We start from the raw sequence: 17,877 nt of genomic DNA, 5'->3' as shown, positions 1-17,877 counted from the left end.
TTAACTTTTTTACTGTATGAAGCACATTCTCAGGGGGGCTCAATACAGAGCCAAGCATTTCACTGTAATGTACCTTATATGTGACAAATTAAACAAAACTTGAAACGTACACCACGTGTAACTGGCCTCGGCTAGGATGTACAGTTTGCAACAACAGTCTCAGTGGAACATTTGAAGACACGTCTGATTCTACTGTGAGCTTCCTGTTTATGTGTCGTCGTTTCTGAAGCTAAAACACTTGATCCCATTGGACTGGAGGGGGCGACAGTGGCTCGGGAGGTAGAGCAAGACATTTAACCCCTAACTGCTCCTGATGAGCAGGTGTGCACCTTGCATGGTTTCCCTCCGCCCTCAGTGTGAATGTGTGAGTGAATGGGTCAAATGTGAGGAACAAATTGTAAAGCGCTTTCAATAAAAGCTGCTATATAAATGCAGCCATTTACCATTTACTGGAGCCTGGTGAGAGGATCAAGCCCAGCCAAGTGTCTCAATACTAAAGCCATCAGGAAAAGGATGGCCTGTACTTGTTTAAATAGAATGAACCTGTCCCTTAACCCTTTGTAGTATGGTAGTGAAAGCCTAAACCCTTTGTGGTGTGGTAGTGAAAGGGTTAACCTTCTGTAGTGTGGTAGTGAAAGGGTTAACCTTCTGTAGTGTGGTAGTGAAAGGGTTAACCTTCTGTAGTGTGGTAGTGAATGAGTTAACCCTTTGTCATGTGGTAGTGAAAGCCTTAACCCTTTGTAGTGTGGTAGTGAAAAGGTTAACCTTCTGTAGTGTGGTAAACGTCTGTAGTCTGGTAGTGAAAGAGTTAACGTAACCCTCAACCTTAAAGTGGTAATTTGTAAGATCCTGTGTTTGCTTTTGGCGAAATCTATTGGTGATAAGCGATCATTGCTGTTGCGTTTTTGCACGGTAATGACTTGCTTTTCATCTTGAAAATCCACGTTAACTACTGAGTTATAATCATTACAAACAAACTGCCGTTGCTGCTGGTGATGTAAAACGCATCACTTCCTGTGTGTCCGATTATTTTCCCAGGAATGCCCTACCAGACATAGATATATATAACTAGATGGTGCAAGGCGGAGTCTCCAGCGTAGTTCACCGGTGGCCATCTTGTCACAGGCAGCACGCCCATTCATAACATGAATGTCTATGGTGCATGTACTATTGAAATAACAAACGGTTTGGTTTATTACAAACAAACGTTATTAAAGTGGCTATGATTCAGGATGCTTGGACATTGACATGTTGAAATTATTTTCATATGAAAGTCCATTATAAGTATGCAGTACGTTTATAACAAACCAAGCCATTTGAAAATCGGTTGAAAATTTAGCAAGCTATGGTTATTTCAATAGTAGTACATGCACCGTAGACATTCCTGTTATGAGTGGGCGTGCTGCCTGTGGCAACATGGCCGCCATGTGGCAACATCGGTCTCCATTGGCCAGCAGCACGGGTCAGTCATCTAGCCTTTATATATGTCTATGCTACCAGACACCAGTGTTTAGAATGCATATAGCTGTCAGGGGTAAATGCCTTTGTAAATTGTGACATAATAAAGACGTGTTTCTTTCTATCTGGGTTGCAGTGATTGTAAAGTGAGTTGACGAAGAGATGCTGTGTTCTCTGTACAGGATGTATCTCTGCGTGCTACTGGCCTATCTGGTCTTCCTGGTCTCCGCCCACATGATCCCAGAGGACCGCCTCTCCACCAATAGGCTTCGACTTGCGACCCTCGACCCGACTTCCAACCCGCTGTCTGCCAGCATGCGCTCAGACTCCCCACCTGTTGTCATTGTAGGTGAGTTCCCTCACTGTTCACGTTTCATATTAAAGGGATTTGATTTGGTAGAATGTGGTTCGTTTTTAAAAAGAAGATTTACAGTGGAGAGAGGGGAGAGATAAATAATAATAATAATAATAATTCATTTTATTTATCTAGCGCTTTTCAATAACCCAAAGACACTGACAGTCAATAAGCAAAACAAAGAACAGAAACATAGAACCACAAGTAACAAACAACAAATACAAAAGCCAGTAGCGGTGACAATCAGGGAAGTAAGGAAACTGAGGGGGGGTGTTGGAGGCGTTATTTTTTTTCCGTAGCCGCATTTCTGGCAGACGCTCTCTGATTGGCCACTGACTGACGCTCTCTGATTGGCCACTGACATGTTTGCCCAATCGCGTGACGAGCTGTCTGTCTTTGCCCATTTCCGCGTCGAACAGCCTGCAAACTACCTGGCGTTCTATCGCCATGCTCTAAGACAAACTCTAACCTTAACCAACTTCGAAAGAGTGCCTAAGCTTAACCGTCACGCTCTAAGACAAACTCTAACCTTAACCAACTTCGAAAAAGTGCCTAAGCTTAACCAGTGTAGAAACAGGCGTCGGCCAATCAGAGAGCGTCTTGCCAGAAATGCGGCTACGGAAAAAAATAACGCGGGTTGGAGGGGCAGGAGACGGAGAGAAAGTAGGGAAGGGGAAAGGGAGGTGGTAGGTTGGAGGAGGGTGGTTCTGGGTAGGGAAGGTTGTATGCTTGGGAGAACAGGTAGGTTTTGAGTCAGGATTTAAAGGTGGAGAGTGAGGGAGAGTCTCTGATGGTCTCAGGGAGGGTGTTCCAAAGTCGGGGTGCAGCTCGTGAGAATGCTCGGTCTCCAAAACCTTTTTAATTTAGATGACAGGACATGAGGGAAGCAGTGGAAGAGGACCAGAGGGATCGGTTAGGGCGGTAAGGGAGAAGGAGGTCAGTCAGGTAGGGGGGGGGGGGGGGAGGCTATGGAGGGCTTTGAAGGTGAGGAGTAGTAATTTGTTAAGGAGTTAATGCGTTCCTTAATCGGGAGCCAGTGGTGAGAGTGTAGGACAGGAGTGATGTGGTCACGGGACCTGGTGTTTGTGAGCAGGCGAGCAGCAGAGTTCTGAACCATCTGGAGTCTAGAGGGAGCGGGAGGTGATGCCAGTGTGAAGAGAGTTGCAGTAGTCTAGGCGGGAGGAAATGAAGGCGTGGATGAGGGATTCAGCGGCAGGGGGGGGGCAGTGTCTGATTTTGGCGATGTTGCAGAGGTGAAAGTATGAGTTTTTTTTTTTTTTTTTTATTATTATCTTTCTTCCCCTCCTTTTTCCCGATTTTTCTCCCATCCCACCCTTCCTGGTTGTTGCGTACTTTCCCCTACTGTTGGTCCGGGAGACCGGAGACTGTCACATGCTTTCCTCCGACGCATGTGCAGCCTGGGGCAGGCCAACCTGGCCGCGCAGGTTCTCACTGGGGAGAGTGTAGCGTGTGGGAGGCCACACTATCTCTCCTCAGATCCAACCCTCGCTGAGCAGGCGCCCCGACCGAACTGTAGGGGTCGCTGTCCACAACGCCCAGGACCCACCCTTCAGCTTCCCACCCCCTGATACAGCCAATTGTATCAGTGCGAGAGGACAGCCAAGCTGATAGCAACGCCGGGAGCTGGATTCGAACACGCGAATCCTAGTGTCTCCCGGTGTTGGTGACGAACGGAATCTCCGTGCGCCACCTGCCCCCCCCCCCCAAGTATGAGGTCTTGATGATGGAGTGGACATGGGGGTCGAATGAGAGGGTGGGGTCCAGGATGACGCAGTGGTTGCGAACCAGGGGGTGATGGTTGAGTCATTGATAGTGAGTGTGCTGAGGGTGGATTTGGTGCCAATGAGGAATAGTTCAGACTTTTCACTGTTTAGTTTGAGGAAGTTGTTTTAACGGATTGATTCATTTCAGTAAGTTGTTCAGTGCAGCAACAGACAGCCAGTGGCAGCTCTTGAAGGCTGAAATCAGGACGGCGTGATCACACGAACCAGCTCGAAATCATCCCAGAGTTCCGAAATCATCCCGAGTTCTGCACACGGTTCTGGATAATTATCAGTTATATCGAGATAATGAAATAAATGAATGCGTTATCATGAGAAAACTGACTTTGTTATATCGAGATAACGAAATAATAAGAAAACGGCAATAAAATGATAAAGACGCTGCCGTTCTCAGCTTCCGTAAATGACTCCAGAAGTCAGGAATATCCATTGTAGACTACCTTTATTTTAAGTTTAAGTAATAAAGGAGGTTTTGAGACAACAAGGAGAAGGGTTTGAGACATAAAGGAGAAGGAGAAGGTGTTGAGACATAAAGGAGAAGGTTTTGAAATGTAAAGAAGGTTTTGAGATATAAAGGAGAAGGTTTTGAGAAATAAAGAAGAAATACCACTACACCAACATTCCATGCAAGGCCTCTATTGTGAGCGGCACCATGGCAACAAGGACAAGGAGAGGCCAGCGAGACAGACAGACAGACAGACAGACAGACAGACAGACAGACAGACAGACAGACAGACAGACAGACAGACAGACAGACAGACAGACAGACAGACAGACAGACAGACAGACAGACAGACAGACAGACAGACAGACAGACAGACAGACAGACAGACAGACAGACAGACAGACAGACAGACAGACAGACAGACAGACAGACAGACAGACAGACAGACAGACAGACAGACAGACAGACAGACAGACAGACAGACAGACAGACAGACAGACAGACAGACAGACAGACAGACAGACAGACAGACAGACAGACAGACAGACAGACAGACAGACAGACAGACAGACAGACAGACAGACAGACAGACAGACAGACAGACAGACAGACAGACAGACAGACAGACAGACAGACAGACAGACAGACAGACAGACAGACAGACAGACAGACAGACAGACAGACAGACAGACAGACAGACAGACAGACAGACAGACAGACAGACAGACAGACAGACAGACAGACAGACAGACAGACAGACAGACAGACAGACAGACAGACAGACAGACAGACAGACAGACAGACAGACAGACAGACAGACAGACAGACAGACAGACAGACAGACAGACAGACAGACAGACAGACAGACAGACAGACAGACAGACAGACAGACAGACAGACAGACAGACAGACAGACAGACAGACAGACAGACAGACAGACAGACAGACAGACAGACAGACAGACAGACAGACAGACAGACAGACAGACAGACAGACAGACAGACAGACAGACAGACAGACAGACAGACAGACAGACAGACAGACAGACAGACAGACAGACAGACAGACAGACAGACAGACAGACAGACAGACAGACAGACAGACAGACAGACAGACAGACAGACAGACAGACAGACAGACAGACAGACAGACAGACAGACAGACAGACAGACAGACAGACAGACAGACAGACAGACAGACAGACAGACAGACAGACAGACAGACAGACAGACAGACAGACAGACAGACAGACAGACAGACAGACAGACAGACAGACAGACAGACAGACAGACAGACAGACAGACAGACAGACAGACAGACAGACAGACAGACAGACAGACAGACAGACAGACAGACAGACAGACAGACAGACAGACAGACAGACAGACAGACAGACAGACAGACAGACAGACAGACAGACAGACAGACAGACAGACAGACAGACAGACAGACAGACAGACAGACAGACAGACAGACAGACAGACAGACAGACAGACAGACAGACAGACAGACAGACAGACAGACAGACAGACAGACAGACAGACAGACAGACAGACAGACAGACAGACAGACAGACAGACAGACAGACAGACAGACAGACAGACAGACAGCACCCTCTCTATCTTCCCCTGGATCCTGGTTAGATAGACAGACAATTTACATTGTAGGCATTCATCACATTATTCTTACCCAGAGTGACTTACAGTACAAGTGCAACAGTCTGTTAAACCTCTAGGAACCTCTAAGAAATAATTAAAGGGATTCTTATCCCTTTATGCGATTTAGTAGAACTTGTAAAGTTCCATCAGTCTTATCTCTATGTAAAGTCATCTACTAGTAAACTGCTGACCACTGCTGTCCCATGGTGTCAACACCTGCTGTGTAACGTTTGGGATTTTGCTCTCACCTGGGAGCAAAAGCCCTGGCGTTGCCCTATGGTAATTACTAGGGCTGTCCCCGACTATGGATTTGGATGGTCGACTAGGATTGGCCAAAATTTGCCGTTAGTCGACTATTGGTCGACTTAAAAAAAATAATAATAATAATAATAATAATATTTTTAAACCTTTTTTTGTGGGGGGTGCTTAATGTCTGAAGTAGTCGACTGAAGGCTTCTTGTCCTCTGCAAAAGCATGCAATTGGTCCACTGATATTTGTCTAGTCTAGTGTGTTCATTAGATGGGTGAAATCCTCTTTCAGTGCCTCTGTGCCTGTTTTCTTAGGCAGTTAGCCTCTGGTATGCGTGCCATTAGCGTTAGCCACGCTTCTAGGCCTCTTTTCTTTTGGAAAGAATGATAAAAAAATATAAATATATATATATATTAAGGCTGTCAAATATATCGCGTTAATATCGCGTTAACTCCCGATTCTATTAATGCCACTAATTTTTTTAACTCAAGATTAACTAATTTTTTTTTTCTTTTTTCTTTTTACTAGACTTCACTCAGGTGTATTATTGATGCTCTCATTGATACTATGTTTGTTTCTGTGTGTGTGTGTGTGTGTGTGTGTGTGTGTGTGTGTGTGTGTGTGTGTGTGTGTGTGTGTGTGTGTGTGTGTGTGTGTGTGTGTGTGTGTGTGTGTGTGTGAGATATAGAGAGAGAGGGGGGTGAGAGAGATGAGGAAGGGGCAAAAGAGAAAAAGAGCTGGGAGAGTGTGTGTGTGAGGGAGAGAGGGGGGTGTGTGATTAATCAGCCCTTGTGTGTGTGAATGTAACAAGTTCCTAACGTTTTCTTTCCCCTATTATTTCATGCACACTTTATTCATTGTTTTAAATTATTATTTTCTTTTAAGTTATTTTGTGCATCACTCTGTTTTGAATTTGATGCAAATTTGCAATGCATGAGGGTCATCCTTTTGTGTTAAATGGCTGCACAAAGCAAGCATTTGTTGACTCGCATGTTGATAAGAGTATTAAAACTTGGAACTTGAAAAAGATCTGTTTAAGGTAAAAAAATAATTTAAAAAAAAATGCGATTAATTTGCGATTAATCGCGAGTTAACTATGGACAATCATGCGATTAATCGAGTTAAATATTTTAATCGTTTGACAGCACTAATATATATATATATATTTTTTATTATATTCCACTAAGAGGTTGGCCAGTCGACTACGGCTCCTTTCGACCGATTAGTCGACTAATCGATTAATAGGGGTCAGCCCTAGTAATTACCTGTCTTCCTGCCCTGATTGCCCTAATCGATACCTGGTGTGTATAGTTGACTTGCTTCATATGCTCCCCTGGTTTACTACTCAGATTCAGTCGTCGTCACTGAACATTACCGTGAGCACACTTTCGTGAAGAAACGCTTATCGCTCCCATCTCGGAGGATAAGTTAGTGTGCCGTTGATATTATTGCCGTGTCTTGCGTTCTCTTTTGGATACCCCGTCATGTGCTCATGTAGCACCGTCGCCCGACGTGTTTTGTTTTCGTACCATGTTTTGGAGACAGTGTTTTCTCCCCCTTGTATATAGTTCAGTTAACGTCTTTAGTCTTTACGCAATAACGTGTTTTGGAGACAGTGTTTGTCTCTCCTTTATTTTCCCTGTTTGGAGACGAGAGTAGTCTCCCATTTTCTTTGTTCCTCGTTATCGGCGTGTAGGTCTTTTTGATATCTCGCAAAACAGTGAATAAACATTCTTATGTTTGAGAATCAACACCTGGCTCTCGTCTATCCGTTCTGTCGGGCACTTGGTGACATTGGTGTCCCTGTTGTCTGCTGTTATTACATGGCGTTTTAACATTCGCCGAAATTAGGGATGTCCGATATTATCGGCCAACCGATATTATCGGCCGATATCGGCAGTAAAATGTGATATCGGAAAATATCGGTATCGGTTTAAAAAAAATAAAAAACAATAACAATATTTGTTATATATATATCCAGTGAAATTATTAGTTACCTGAAATTATTCCGTTTTTTGGGGTGGGAAACCCTGCATATATCGGTATCGGTTGATATCGGTTGATATCGGTATCGGAAATTAAGAGTTGGACAATATCGGAATATCGGTATCGGTAAAAAAGCCGGGGTGCTCCAGTAGCACACCATGTTACCGCGCTGCGTCGCGGGACTCCGTGCTGCGTCACGGATCTGGTTGACTCCGAGTTCGATTCCCGGACTCGCCGTCATTTGCCGAATGTCTCCCCCTGCTCTCTCTCCCGTTTCACCCTACAACTGTCGGTCATGCTTGACCAGAAAAGCGATAAACGCAAAAAAAAAAAAGTAAAAAAAAAAAAAAAAAAAAAAGCCAATATCGAGCATCCCTAGCCGAAATGCTTGATTGTGATTGGTCAATAGCGCTCGGTTGCCCCTAGCATTGGTCCGTTATTACTCGATAACGGACCGCTGCCGAGCAATAATGACCGCTGTTCGCAGCTGGAGCAATCAAGCCCACTAACACACACTGCATCAGTGCAACCGAGCAATAATGACCGCTGTTCGCAGCTGGAGCAATCAAGCCCACTGACACACACAGCAATAATAATAATAACTTTATTTGGGCTGACAGAGCCACAGAACAACTGCGTCTGCATTTGATCTCGTCTTGTCGATGGTGTAAAATGAATTAGGTATATTGTTAGTAAGTTAGCCATGTAATAAGCGGGATAATGTATAGCCTATACTCGGTCATTGTCGCAAAATAATTGACAGACACAGAGTTTAGAATACCGAGGTGCCTTGCCGAGCTATACATTATCATTATACATTACTCAACACCTACTGACTCAGAACTGTCTGTTTTATTGAAATCTGCACAGCAGTAGTTTGTATTATACTTCAGAAGTGTGATATTTAGACTTGGTCCCCAAAATGAATGGAAGTGAATGAGGAGCCTGACACCTGGGAGGAATGGTGGTGTTGACAGCAGATGACAGGGACAGCAGTGGTCACTAGCTTACTAGTAGATTACTTTAGATAGTGTGTAGATGTAAGGCTGCTTATTTTTGACAAGTTCTACTAAAGTGAAATATCCCTTTAAGTGCTATGGTCACAGGCCGTAGATCAGCCATAGATCAAACAGCAGTGACATCATCTCTGTAAGGCACGACGGTGTGTCTTATTGCAATTATACAACAATAGTATTACAGTTAATAATAGTTATTAACAATAAACGCTTATTTGTTTATCGTTTGGCAAACTGAATGGAAATATTTTGCAGTAAAAAAAGGTGTTGCTAGGTTACAAATGAATGTATTATTGCTGTGATTGATCAATTGTTCTGAAAGTAAACCAAGTAGAATCCATGATGGGGATATGTTGGCGCTCACTGGAACATATCTTAGCCAATCACAACGGGACGTTTGAACTAACGGTCCTATAATGTCTAATCATCCAGACAAAACCATCAGAAATAATCTTTCAAACGACAAATCAATGTACCAAATTGAAATATTATTTCAGGAACGTATCTCATCATGTATGCTGATGACATGTTGTTATATAATGACTGTATATGAGCATCTCAGAGATGTTGAATCTTCTCATTTTCAGAGTTACCCAAAGCAGTGAAGAAGAACAAAAAAACAAAGAAACAAAAGAAGGTAAAGAATCTGAATGTGTTGTAACATCATCAACAATGTTATATTATCCTGCCCTCGGTGTGTGTCTAGTCAGATTCAGATTCAGATTACTTTATTCACCATATTGTATATACAAATGGAACGTGATTCGACATTACAGTGCATGATCTTTTCACAAATAAGAATAACCGAATAATAAATAAGTGCAAAACAGGACAGAACAGTGAGACAACAATAAGACTGTAAAAGTGCAGTGGTTGGGGACATGGATACAGTGCAGCACAGTTCAAGTCCAGAGGTCCAGCCCTAGCAGCTCGCCATAGAGGGGGGAGGGGGGGGGGGGGGGGAGCACGGGGACACCTGACTCGTTTACCAGGCGAGCTGCTGAGGGGAAGAAACTGGGTCTATGGCGGGACTTTAATGTCTTGGGCAGCCGTAGCCGCCTGCCGTGGGGGAGCATAATGAAGAGGTTGTGACCCGGGTGGGCGGGGTCTGCCATGATCTTCCTCGCCCTCCTCAAGTCTACTGTCTACTCTACATAAATCAACAGGTAGTGAACAAAAGTAACAGAGATCCAGAAGCTGGAGCAAAGCCCATTGTCTTTGTCTGTTCTCCAAGTACAATTGTGTAAAACTGAAATACACAAAAGATAATACATTACAAAATTGTTGTCAATGACATTGCATTACAGTATACAATACAAATACAGTATATGTGTAAATTACATCAACTAAATGTAGAATGTAAAATGACAAAGGAAAGCTAAAGTTACAAATGTCACTTAATGCTGATGTGAATGTGCCCTTTAAATAAAGTACAATATGTACAAAGTTCACTAAACTGAAATATGAAACAGAAATTGTCCTTTGAGTCGACTGAGAATTAGCATAGCATTAGCAATACAGGTAGGCTAACCAGGAGCTAACACATAATGTAGCCAAGACTAAGCAAACATGTTAACTGAGCATTCTTAAACAGATGACTCACAAATCTATAAACAAATTATAATATGATGCTTGTACAAACCTCATAGCAAAACACTTTCTGGAGAGAAAAATAGCTGACCTGGCCATGTCACGTGACTAAATCAGCCAATAGCATCAAAGCTAGAAAAAGCTAAAGAAAGTTAGTGCAATACTCAAAACGACCACAAGAGGGAAAAAAACAATGACCAAACCAAGTTTGTATTATAGAACATGACATAATATTATGTTATTATGTTAATATTATATATTATATTATGTCATAATATATCATTCCCTTGATTCAATTCAATTAAACTATTTAACATAATTTTAAAACTTCTGGAAGGCCTTCTGTCTGTCTCAAATCTGGCTACTTAAAAATAGACAAAAAACTTGTATGTTCACCTTTGCCTTTAATTGAAATGTTAATCAATGTTAATTGCTCTGTTAATTAACTATGTCAATTGTTATATTAATTAACTATGTTAATTGTTGTGATAAATTAATTGGTCCGTTGATCAACTCAGTTAATTGACACATTGTGCGCCGGGCATTGTGCCCATCATTATACCCAGTCTGCCACCGCTGTAAGCCTATGGAGATGTTTACCTTCTTTGCAGGGCTATAACTTTTTAAATATTATAGCTATATCTGCATTACTATGGCCCATTCAACATCGATTATCTATCGTTCCGGATGTGGGAACGTTATATTTTTTCATTCATACATTGTTGTGTTAATACCGTCGAGAATATAAGTATGTTTATAAGCTTTTCTGCTGTAATTCCAAAAACGCTAGTTATAGGCCCTGACGCATATGATAGATTATCGATTGGCGTTTCTTTCCTATACACGCTATATTAAAAAATTCAAATGTATACATTATGCTTCATCATGCGTGAAGGAAAGGGGGGGGGGTTGTTTATAATTCCTTGATCGTCAGTAACAGCTTTATTTAGTATGGGTTGATATATTGATCAGACTGATTGCAAACAAAGAAATGGACAATCGGGCTGAAAATAATGTTAGTGTCCTCTTACCGGTCGACGATGAGACTGGAGGAAAAAGATCCCAATTATTTGACGTCGATCTCCTAGATCCTGTTAACAGAATTCGGCTATAGGGCGACAATAATGTGGTCAAGAGGCATGGTTTCTATCTTACCTTAACTGGCGTGGTTTATTATTCACATGTGTCATGTACGAAGGTCAAACGACCGCACCAAAGAGTATCTGGAGCAGGCTGTACATGAACAGAAACAGCCTCTCTCAGTAAATGTTTTCAAAATGGTCCCGGGCAGGTAGGAAATAACAAACACAAAACGTTTTCAAATGGTAAATTAGGTTTTATTGGAATGTGGGGGTTTCAACCCACGGCCTTTTCCCAAAGGGAAAAGGGGATGTCGTCGGTGGGGATTTCAACCCACAACAATTAACAAACAGGGAGATATAAGGGGAGAACAAACAAGGGAAGTATAATAGTAAACAAGTCTGGACAAACACAAAGAACCACCACTCTAACCATGCCGCTCCAGTTTAGGATGAACACCAATCCACCTCCTATCACATGGAGTGTGGGATGAACCACCGCTCTAACCGTACAGCTCACGGCTTAGGATGAATCTAGGAAGCCAACAAGATCTACATACATATACTTAAACGTACAAGCTCACCTTCTTAAACATAGAAACACCACTCTACCCATGTGCAGGATGAATCCAAGGTGGCCAACAATATATATATCTCCCACAAACATGTAAAGCACAATGGCAACCTCACTCTACTCAAAGACTGAGCAATTGACTGAGAATGAGGCGCCGAGACGTGTGTGTGCTGTCAGGTATTTGGCTACCCATCCCTCTCGAGATTGATTGCCATCAGCTGTCACTCATTAGGCAATCAGCACTCTTCAGTAGGGATGGGCAGCACCTGACAGGGAGAGAAGAGACAGCATTAGCTCTCATGTTCACACACACACACACATCATATACAAAACAACACATTAAATATACTAACCTGATGTTCAGAAGGTGTCATAAATACAGTAATAATGGTAATGACCAACCCACGTACACAGGTACGTCACACCTCCCCCCATAAGAGCGAACCTGTAGGGTTAGCAAAACATTATTACTTATTACCCAACATCCGATTAGTACCACCCACCAGGAAAAACCAAAACAACAACAACCTCTACTTTGACAGGCCGCACCGCCGATAACGTCCTGTCAACAGGAGACAACAAACTGGAACTTCCTGGAAAAACAAATAAACACAAAAAATCATCTCATCACGCTCAACAGGACAGCACACAGGGAAAATCTTCTCTCCTGTTGAGTCACAAAAATAACATGGTCAGGATCCAAAACGATGCCACTCAAATTAGAACCTTGGTACCGACTGGAACAATGACTTTCCTCAGAGGTATCGCCTCCGGGAAACGGATGGAACCACATATAATTGTCAACATGTAATGATTTTCCGCCCTTGTTTTAGGCACATGACAGACACATGTTCAAAAGGTTCCCCCATGTCCGGAATGGAGCGCAGGGGAGCCGGATGCACCCCCTGATTTGGCGTCCCCACTAGTAAAAGTTCTAGCAATACCCAAATTAGCAGACCACACATGGTCAACGTGCCACCATGTACATGTAATGTCCACATACCATCGGCAACACCATTTGACGCTTTGTATTCCAGTCTTCTCCAGACTGCAAGCCTGTCACACCTGGCCTAGCTACCCAGGTGCGCATCAACACTCCCTTTTCTATCAAAAAGGTGTGTTTCTTACTATCAGCAGTACTGGCTACTGCCGCGAAACAGCTTGTTAGCGAAGAATCATTCCGCTGGGCATCAATCAACGCCTGACGTGCCAGTGGCAAGGGCACGCCAGGGAACTTTGACTCCACCCGCGTCCTCTGAACACCACTCACACTCTCCCCCATCGTGCCACTAGATGGCCACCTGTCCCCAGCCAGAGCCTCGCCACAGATAGAGTCACTCAACGTCAAAGCCTGAGTTTGCTTCCTCTCCCGTGCCTTGGTGACAACACAAGCAGAAAAAACATTGGGGTGATTATTAATCAATACATCACAACACAAGTCAGTTAATGGAGCGTTTTCAACCTCCAACACAGGGATCACACTCTCCCCCAGCCATATCGTTCCCCATGATAAACTCAACGCCCTCCACAGAGAAACATGGGCGAACGGCGACCGGAAAACAACCTGTGATAAGATCTGACTGTACATGCACCTTATGTAACGGCATGCGCATACACCTAATTTCTATACCTCTTACCATCGCACTAGACTGACAGTAAGAGTCTTCATTTAGCGGCAAGACATCAGCCAGGATGCACTCTGTACTCTGTACTCTGCAGAATATAGTTATGAAAGAAAATATACTCCCGTAGCAACACACAATACTACCCCATTACTACACCGAATCAGACTTCAATAAGCCCCATAAAATAACCACTCACCTATGGTACTCAATAATGTCCCTGTGCAACACTCAACAGCCACATTATGCAGTATGACAACCTGACCAATTCGATTCAATATCCACATCTAACATTCATGAAAACAATAAATGTCGGTTCTAACCACCTAATTAGGATCACACTGGGTAACACTAACTACCCCGTCTAAACTACTTCCCTAGCGGAATGAAGACTACACCTATCTTCAGTCGCTTACCGATTTCATTGCGCACTCCACCGGAATAGACGACGCGTGCCCCCCTCCCCCTAACAAGCAGGTGATCCACCCTTTACCTATGTGGAAAAAAATAGAATGGTTAAGAGCATAACTTACAACAATGGTTTACAACAGTCAAGTGTGCAGCACGGAAAAATGGATAATAATAATATAACTTACCAAATGAAACAACGCAACCTACCTGACACGCTCCAATCGACAAGTCCACATGTCACATAACAACAAGGAACTATACAATTGTGCAAACTAACGAGCCCCCATGTCATGTACGAAGGTCAAACGACCGCACCAAAGAGTATCTGGAGCAGGCTGTACATGAACAGAAACAGCCTCTCTCAGTAAATGTTTTCAAAATGGTCCCGGGCAGGTAGGAAATAACAAACACAAAACGTTTTCAAATGGTAAATTAGGTTTTATTGGAATGTGGGGGTTTCAACCCACGGCCTTTTCCCAAAGGGAAAAGGGGATGTCGTCGGTGGGGATTTCAACCCACAACAATTAACAAACAGGGAGATATAAGGGGAGAACAAACAAGGGAAGTATAATAGTAAACAAGTCTGGACAAACACAAAGAACCACCACTCTAACCATGCCGCTCCAGTTTAGGATGAACACCAATCCACCTCCTATCACATGGAGTGTGGGATGAACCACCGCTCTAACCGTACAGCTCACGGCTTAGGATGAATCTAGGAAGCCAACAAGATCTACATACATATACTTAAACGTACAAGCTCACCTTCTTAAACATAGAAACACCACTCTACCCATGTGCAGGATGAATCCAAGGTGGCCAACAATATATATATCTCCCACAAACATGTAAAGCACAATGGCAACCTCACTCTACTCAAAGACTGAGCAATTGACTGAGAATGAGGCGCCGAGACGTGTGTGTGCTGTCAGGTATTTGGCTACCCATCCCTCTCGAGATTGATTGCCATCAGCTGTCACTCATTAGGCAATCAGCACTCTTCAGTAGGGATGGGCAGCACCTGACAGGGAGAGAAGAGACAGCATTAGCTCTCATGTTCACACACACACACATCATATACAAAACAACACATTAAATATACTAACCTGATGTTCAGAAGGTGTCATAAATACAGTAATAATGGTAATGACCAACCCACGTACACAGGTACGTCACAACATGGCAGAGCAGTAACACTACAGGTCTTCTCTCACTGAGAGACTGGGGGAAAGAGAAAGAAGTGGGAGGAGACACCTCTATTTATACTCGCCACCTGGTGGTGTTCCTGAGTGTCTCCGCCTAGAGCGCCCTCTAGTGGAAACAGTTATATATGCAGTTAGACAGTTACTAGTGTAAACAGTTATATATGCAGTTAGACAGTTACTAACAATCCTACACAGAACCTCTGCCTTCAACAGATCCATTTCCGGTTTGTATGGCGTAATAAACGCCGAAATCATATCAATTATTGCATTTCGAAAAAGCGATCCCATGCACTCGAGTGTTTGTCTGGACCCACGTAACAAGATATGACTGCCGGAGGGATTTCCTCGATGCACCGATCGCCACTTCCGGTTTGGCGTGAGTGTAACTCGACTGACCATCCACCAGGCGCCGGTATTGAGGCGTTGCAATCTCAGACAGGGTGCCGCTGCAGTCCGGAGGGAGGATGGATGAATTATGAATGCCAAGGCGAAAAAATGAAATATTGATCCCAAAAACGATTTACGCCGTTGTTGGCGTCCAACGCATGGCGGGCAATAACGACTTACGCCGTTTATGGCGCACAATGTGTTAATGAATCATGCTAATTGCACTTTGACTTTTTTCTTGTTTTGGGGTTTTTATGATAAAAAAAAGTAATGCTATTTCCCTTTGATATATTTCAAATAAACTATACGGTTGCGTCTGTATGAAACATGCGATACCAAATAAACATTCCATCCATAAATATATGCCTGCATGCGTATATATGTGCCTTGTTGGCGTCCAACGCATGGCGGGCAATAACGACTTACGCCGTTTATGGCGCACAATGTGTTAATGAATCATGCTAATTGCACTTTGACTTTTTTCTTGTTTTGGGGTTTTCATGATAAAAAAAGTAATGCTATTTCCCTTTGATCTATTTCAAATAAAGTATACGGTTGCGTCTGTATGAAACATGCAATACCAAATAAACATTCCATCCATAAACATATGCCTGTATGCGTCTCCCCCCCCCCCCCCCCCCCAGAACAAAGTGGCGGTCAAGAAGAAGCGACCCCCTCCTCCAGCCAACTGCGTGCCGCTGTGGGGCAGCTGCCGGTCCGCCGGGGGGGACGTCTGCTGCCAGTTCTGTGCCTTCTGCCAGTGCCGGCTCTTCAAGACCGTCTGCTTCTGCCGCATGGGCAACCCGCGCTGCTGAGGACCTCGGGCCACGCCACGCAGCCGACTAGCTCCTCACCGCGCCGCCGCGCGCTCCGGGATATTCTGACACACATCCTTTTTCTTTGTGTCAAGAGAGAGGACATGATAAAAAAAAAGTTATTGCAAAAGTTGCACATCTGTACGAGAAGAGAAAGACGCGGAGTACTTTCACACGCTCTGCCTCCATCTGGTTCTCAGCTCTGAGTCTGAATGAAGAAGTTAGCATTGGCCATGACACCATTGTTGGAATGCGTTGGAGAAAATGACATGCATTGTAGTTGTGGGACACAGTGTGTCATGGACAAACACTTTTTTTTATATTTTTTTTATTGGATGTTCCAAATAGGCACTTGTTCAAGGACGCTGCTTATACTTCAAAACAGACCTCCACATTTGTTGTCTTATTCCTTAGTAACAAACCTCTTGTCCACATTGTGCGATTTGTCGAAGCATTGTGCAGTAGATTCAGAGGAAAGCTGTAATGTTTATGGCAAGATCCCAACGTTCACAAAGGCCTACTGTACTGACCCTGGGCTCTGGTTGTTTGGTTACTGCTGCTGTTCTGCCATCTTTGCTATGCTAGTGTAACACTGTAGACCTGGGGAGTCACATTATCCTTTTAAGATTGATATGGTTCCACTTATTCAGTTGGTCTGACGGGAGCAGAGTTGAGCATGTTTTTACATTTGAGATTTGGGTACAAGACTGTGTACCTAATGCAATTGAATCTCTAGTTGTTTCCATGGTAACTACTACAGCGCCCATATGCCTCTGCATTTGAAGACCAGTCGCGAGTGAATGCTGTGAGCTGAGCCTGAGAGGACGATGTTACGAAACCAAAATTATCAAAACAACAGAGACAGAATACACACTATTGTAATTATATACTCATGATTACCTGACTTGTTTATTTTTAAACGCCGTAGTTTTCATGTTTTGAACGTTTTTATTCATAGCTACAATGAAAACGAAGATGGCGGCGTAAACAAACGAGAATGACCCGGAATGACACAAAAGTCAAAGTAGTTGTGCTCTTGTGATTGGTCGAAGCTTGACGAGGCATATGGGTACTGTAACTGAGGGGTACAATTCCCTGACTGTATTACTAGATATGATACTTACTACCACTACCTTTGTACTTAATATTCGGCCACCCAGTACACGGCATAAATATATTATCATGAACACTCTCACGTAGATGAAACGGATCCAACACAAATGT

At 43.7% G+C, this 17,877-nt stretch overlaps 1 protein-coding gene across 1 annotated transcript; it reads left to right on the top strand.

The window, feature by feature from the left end:
• Positions 1-1,620: 1,620 nt before the first annotated feature.
• asip1 (agouti signaling protein 1) lies at positions 1,621-16,653 on the top strand (the record flags this gene model as incomplete). Its single annotated transcript, XM_084315848.1, has 3 exons — positions 1,621-1,807; positions 9,558-9,607; positions 16,483-16,653. 3 exons carry the CDS (start codon positions 1,621-1,623, stop codon positions 16,651-16,653), a joined length of 408 nt encoding a protein of 135 aa, XP_084171974.1.
• Between the last annotated feature and the right edge of the window lie 1,224 nt (positions 16,654-17,877).

Source organism: Notolepis coatsorum, assembly GCF_963971535.1.
Source record: "Notolepis coatsorum genome assembly, chromosome: 6".
Lineage (NCBI taxonomy): Eukaryota > Metazoa > Chordata > Actinopteri > Aulopiformes > Paralepididae > Notolepis > Notolepis coatsorum.
The sequence above is the reverse complement of the archived record's forward strand: the minus strand, read 5'-3'. Positions and strand labels throughout refer to the sequence as shown.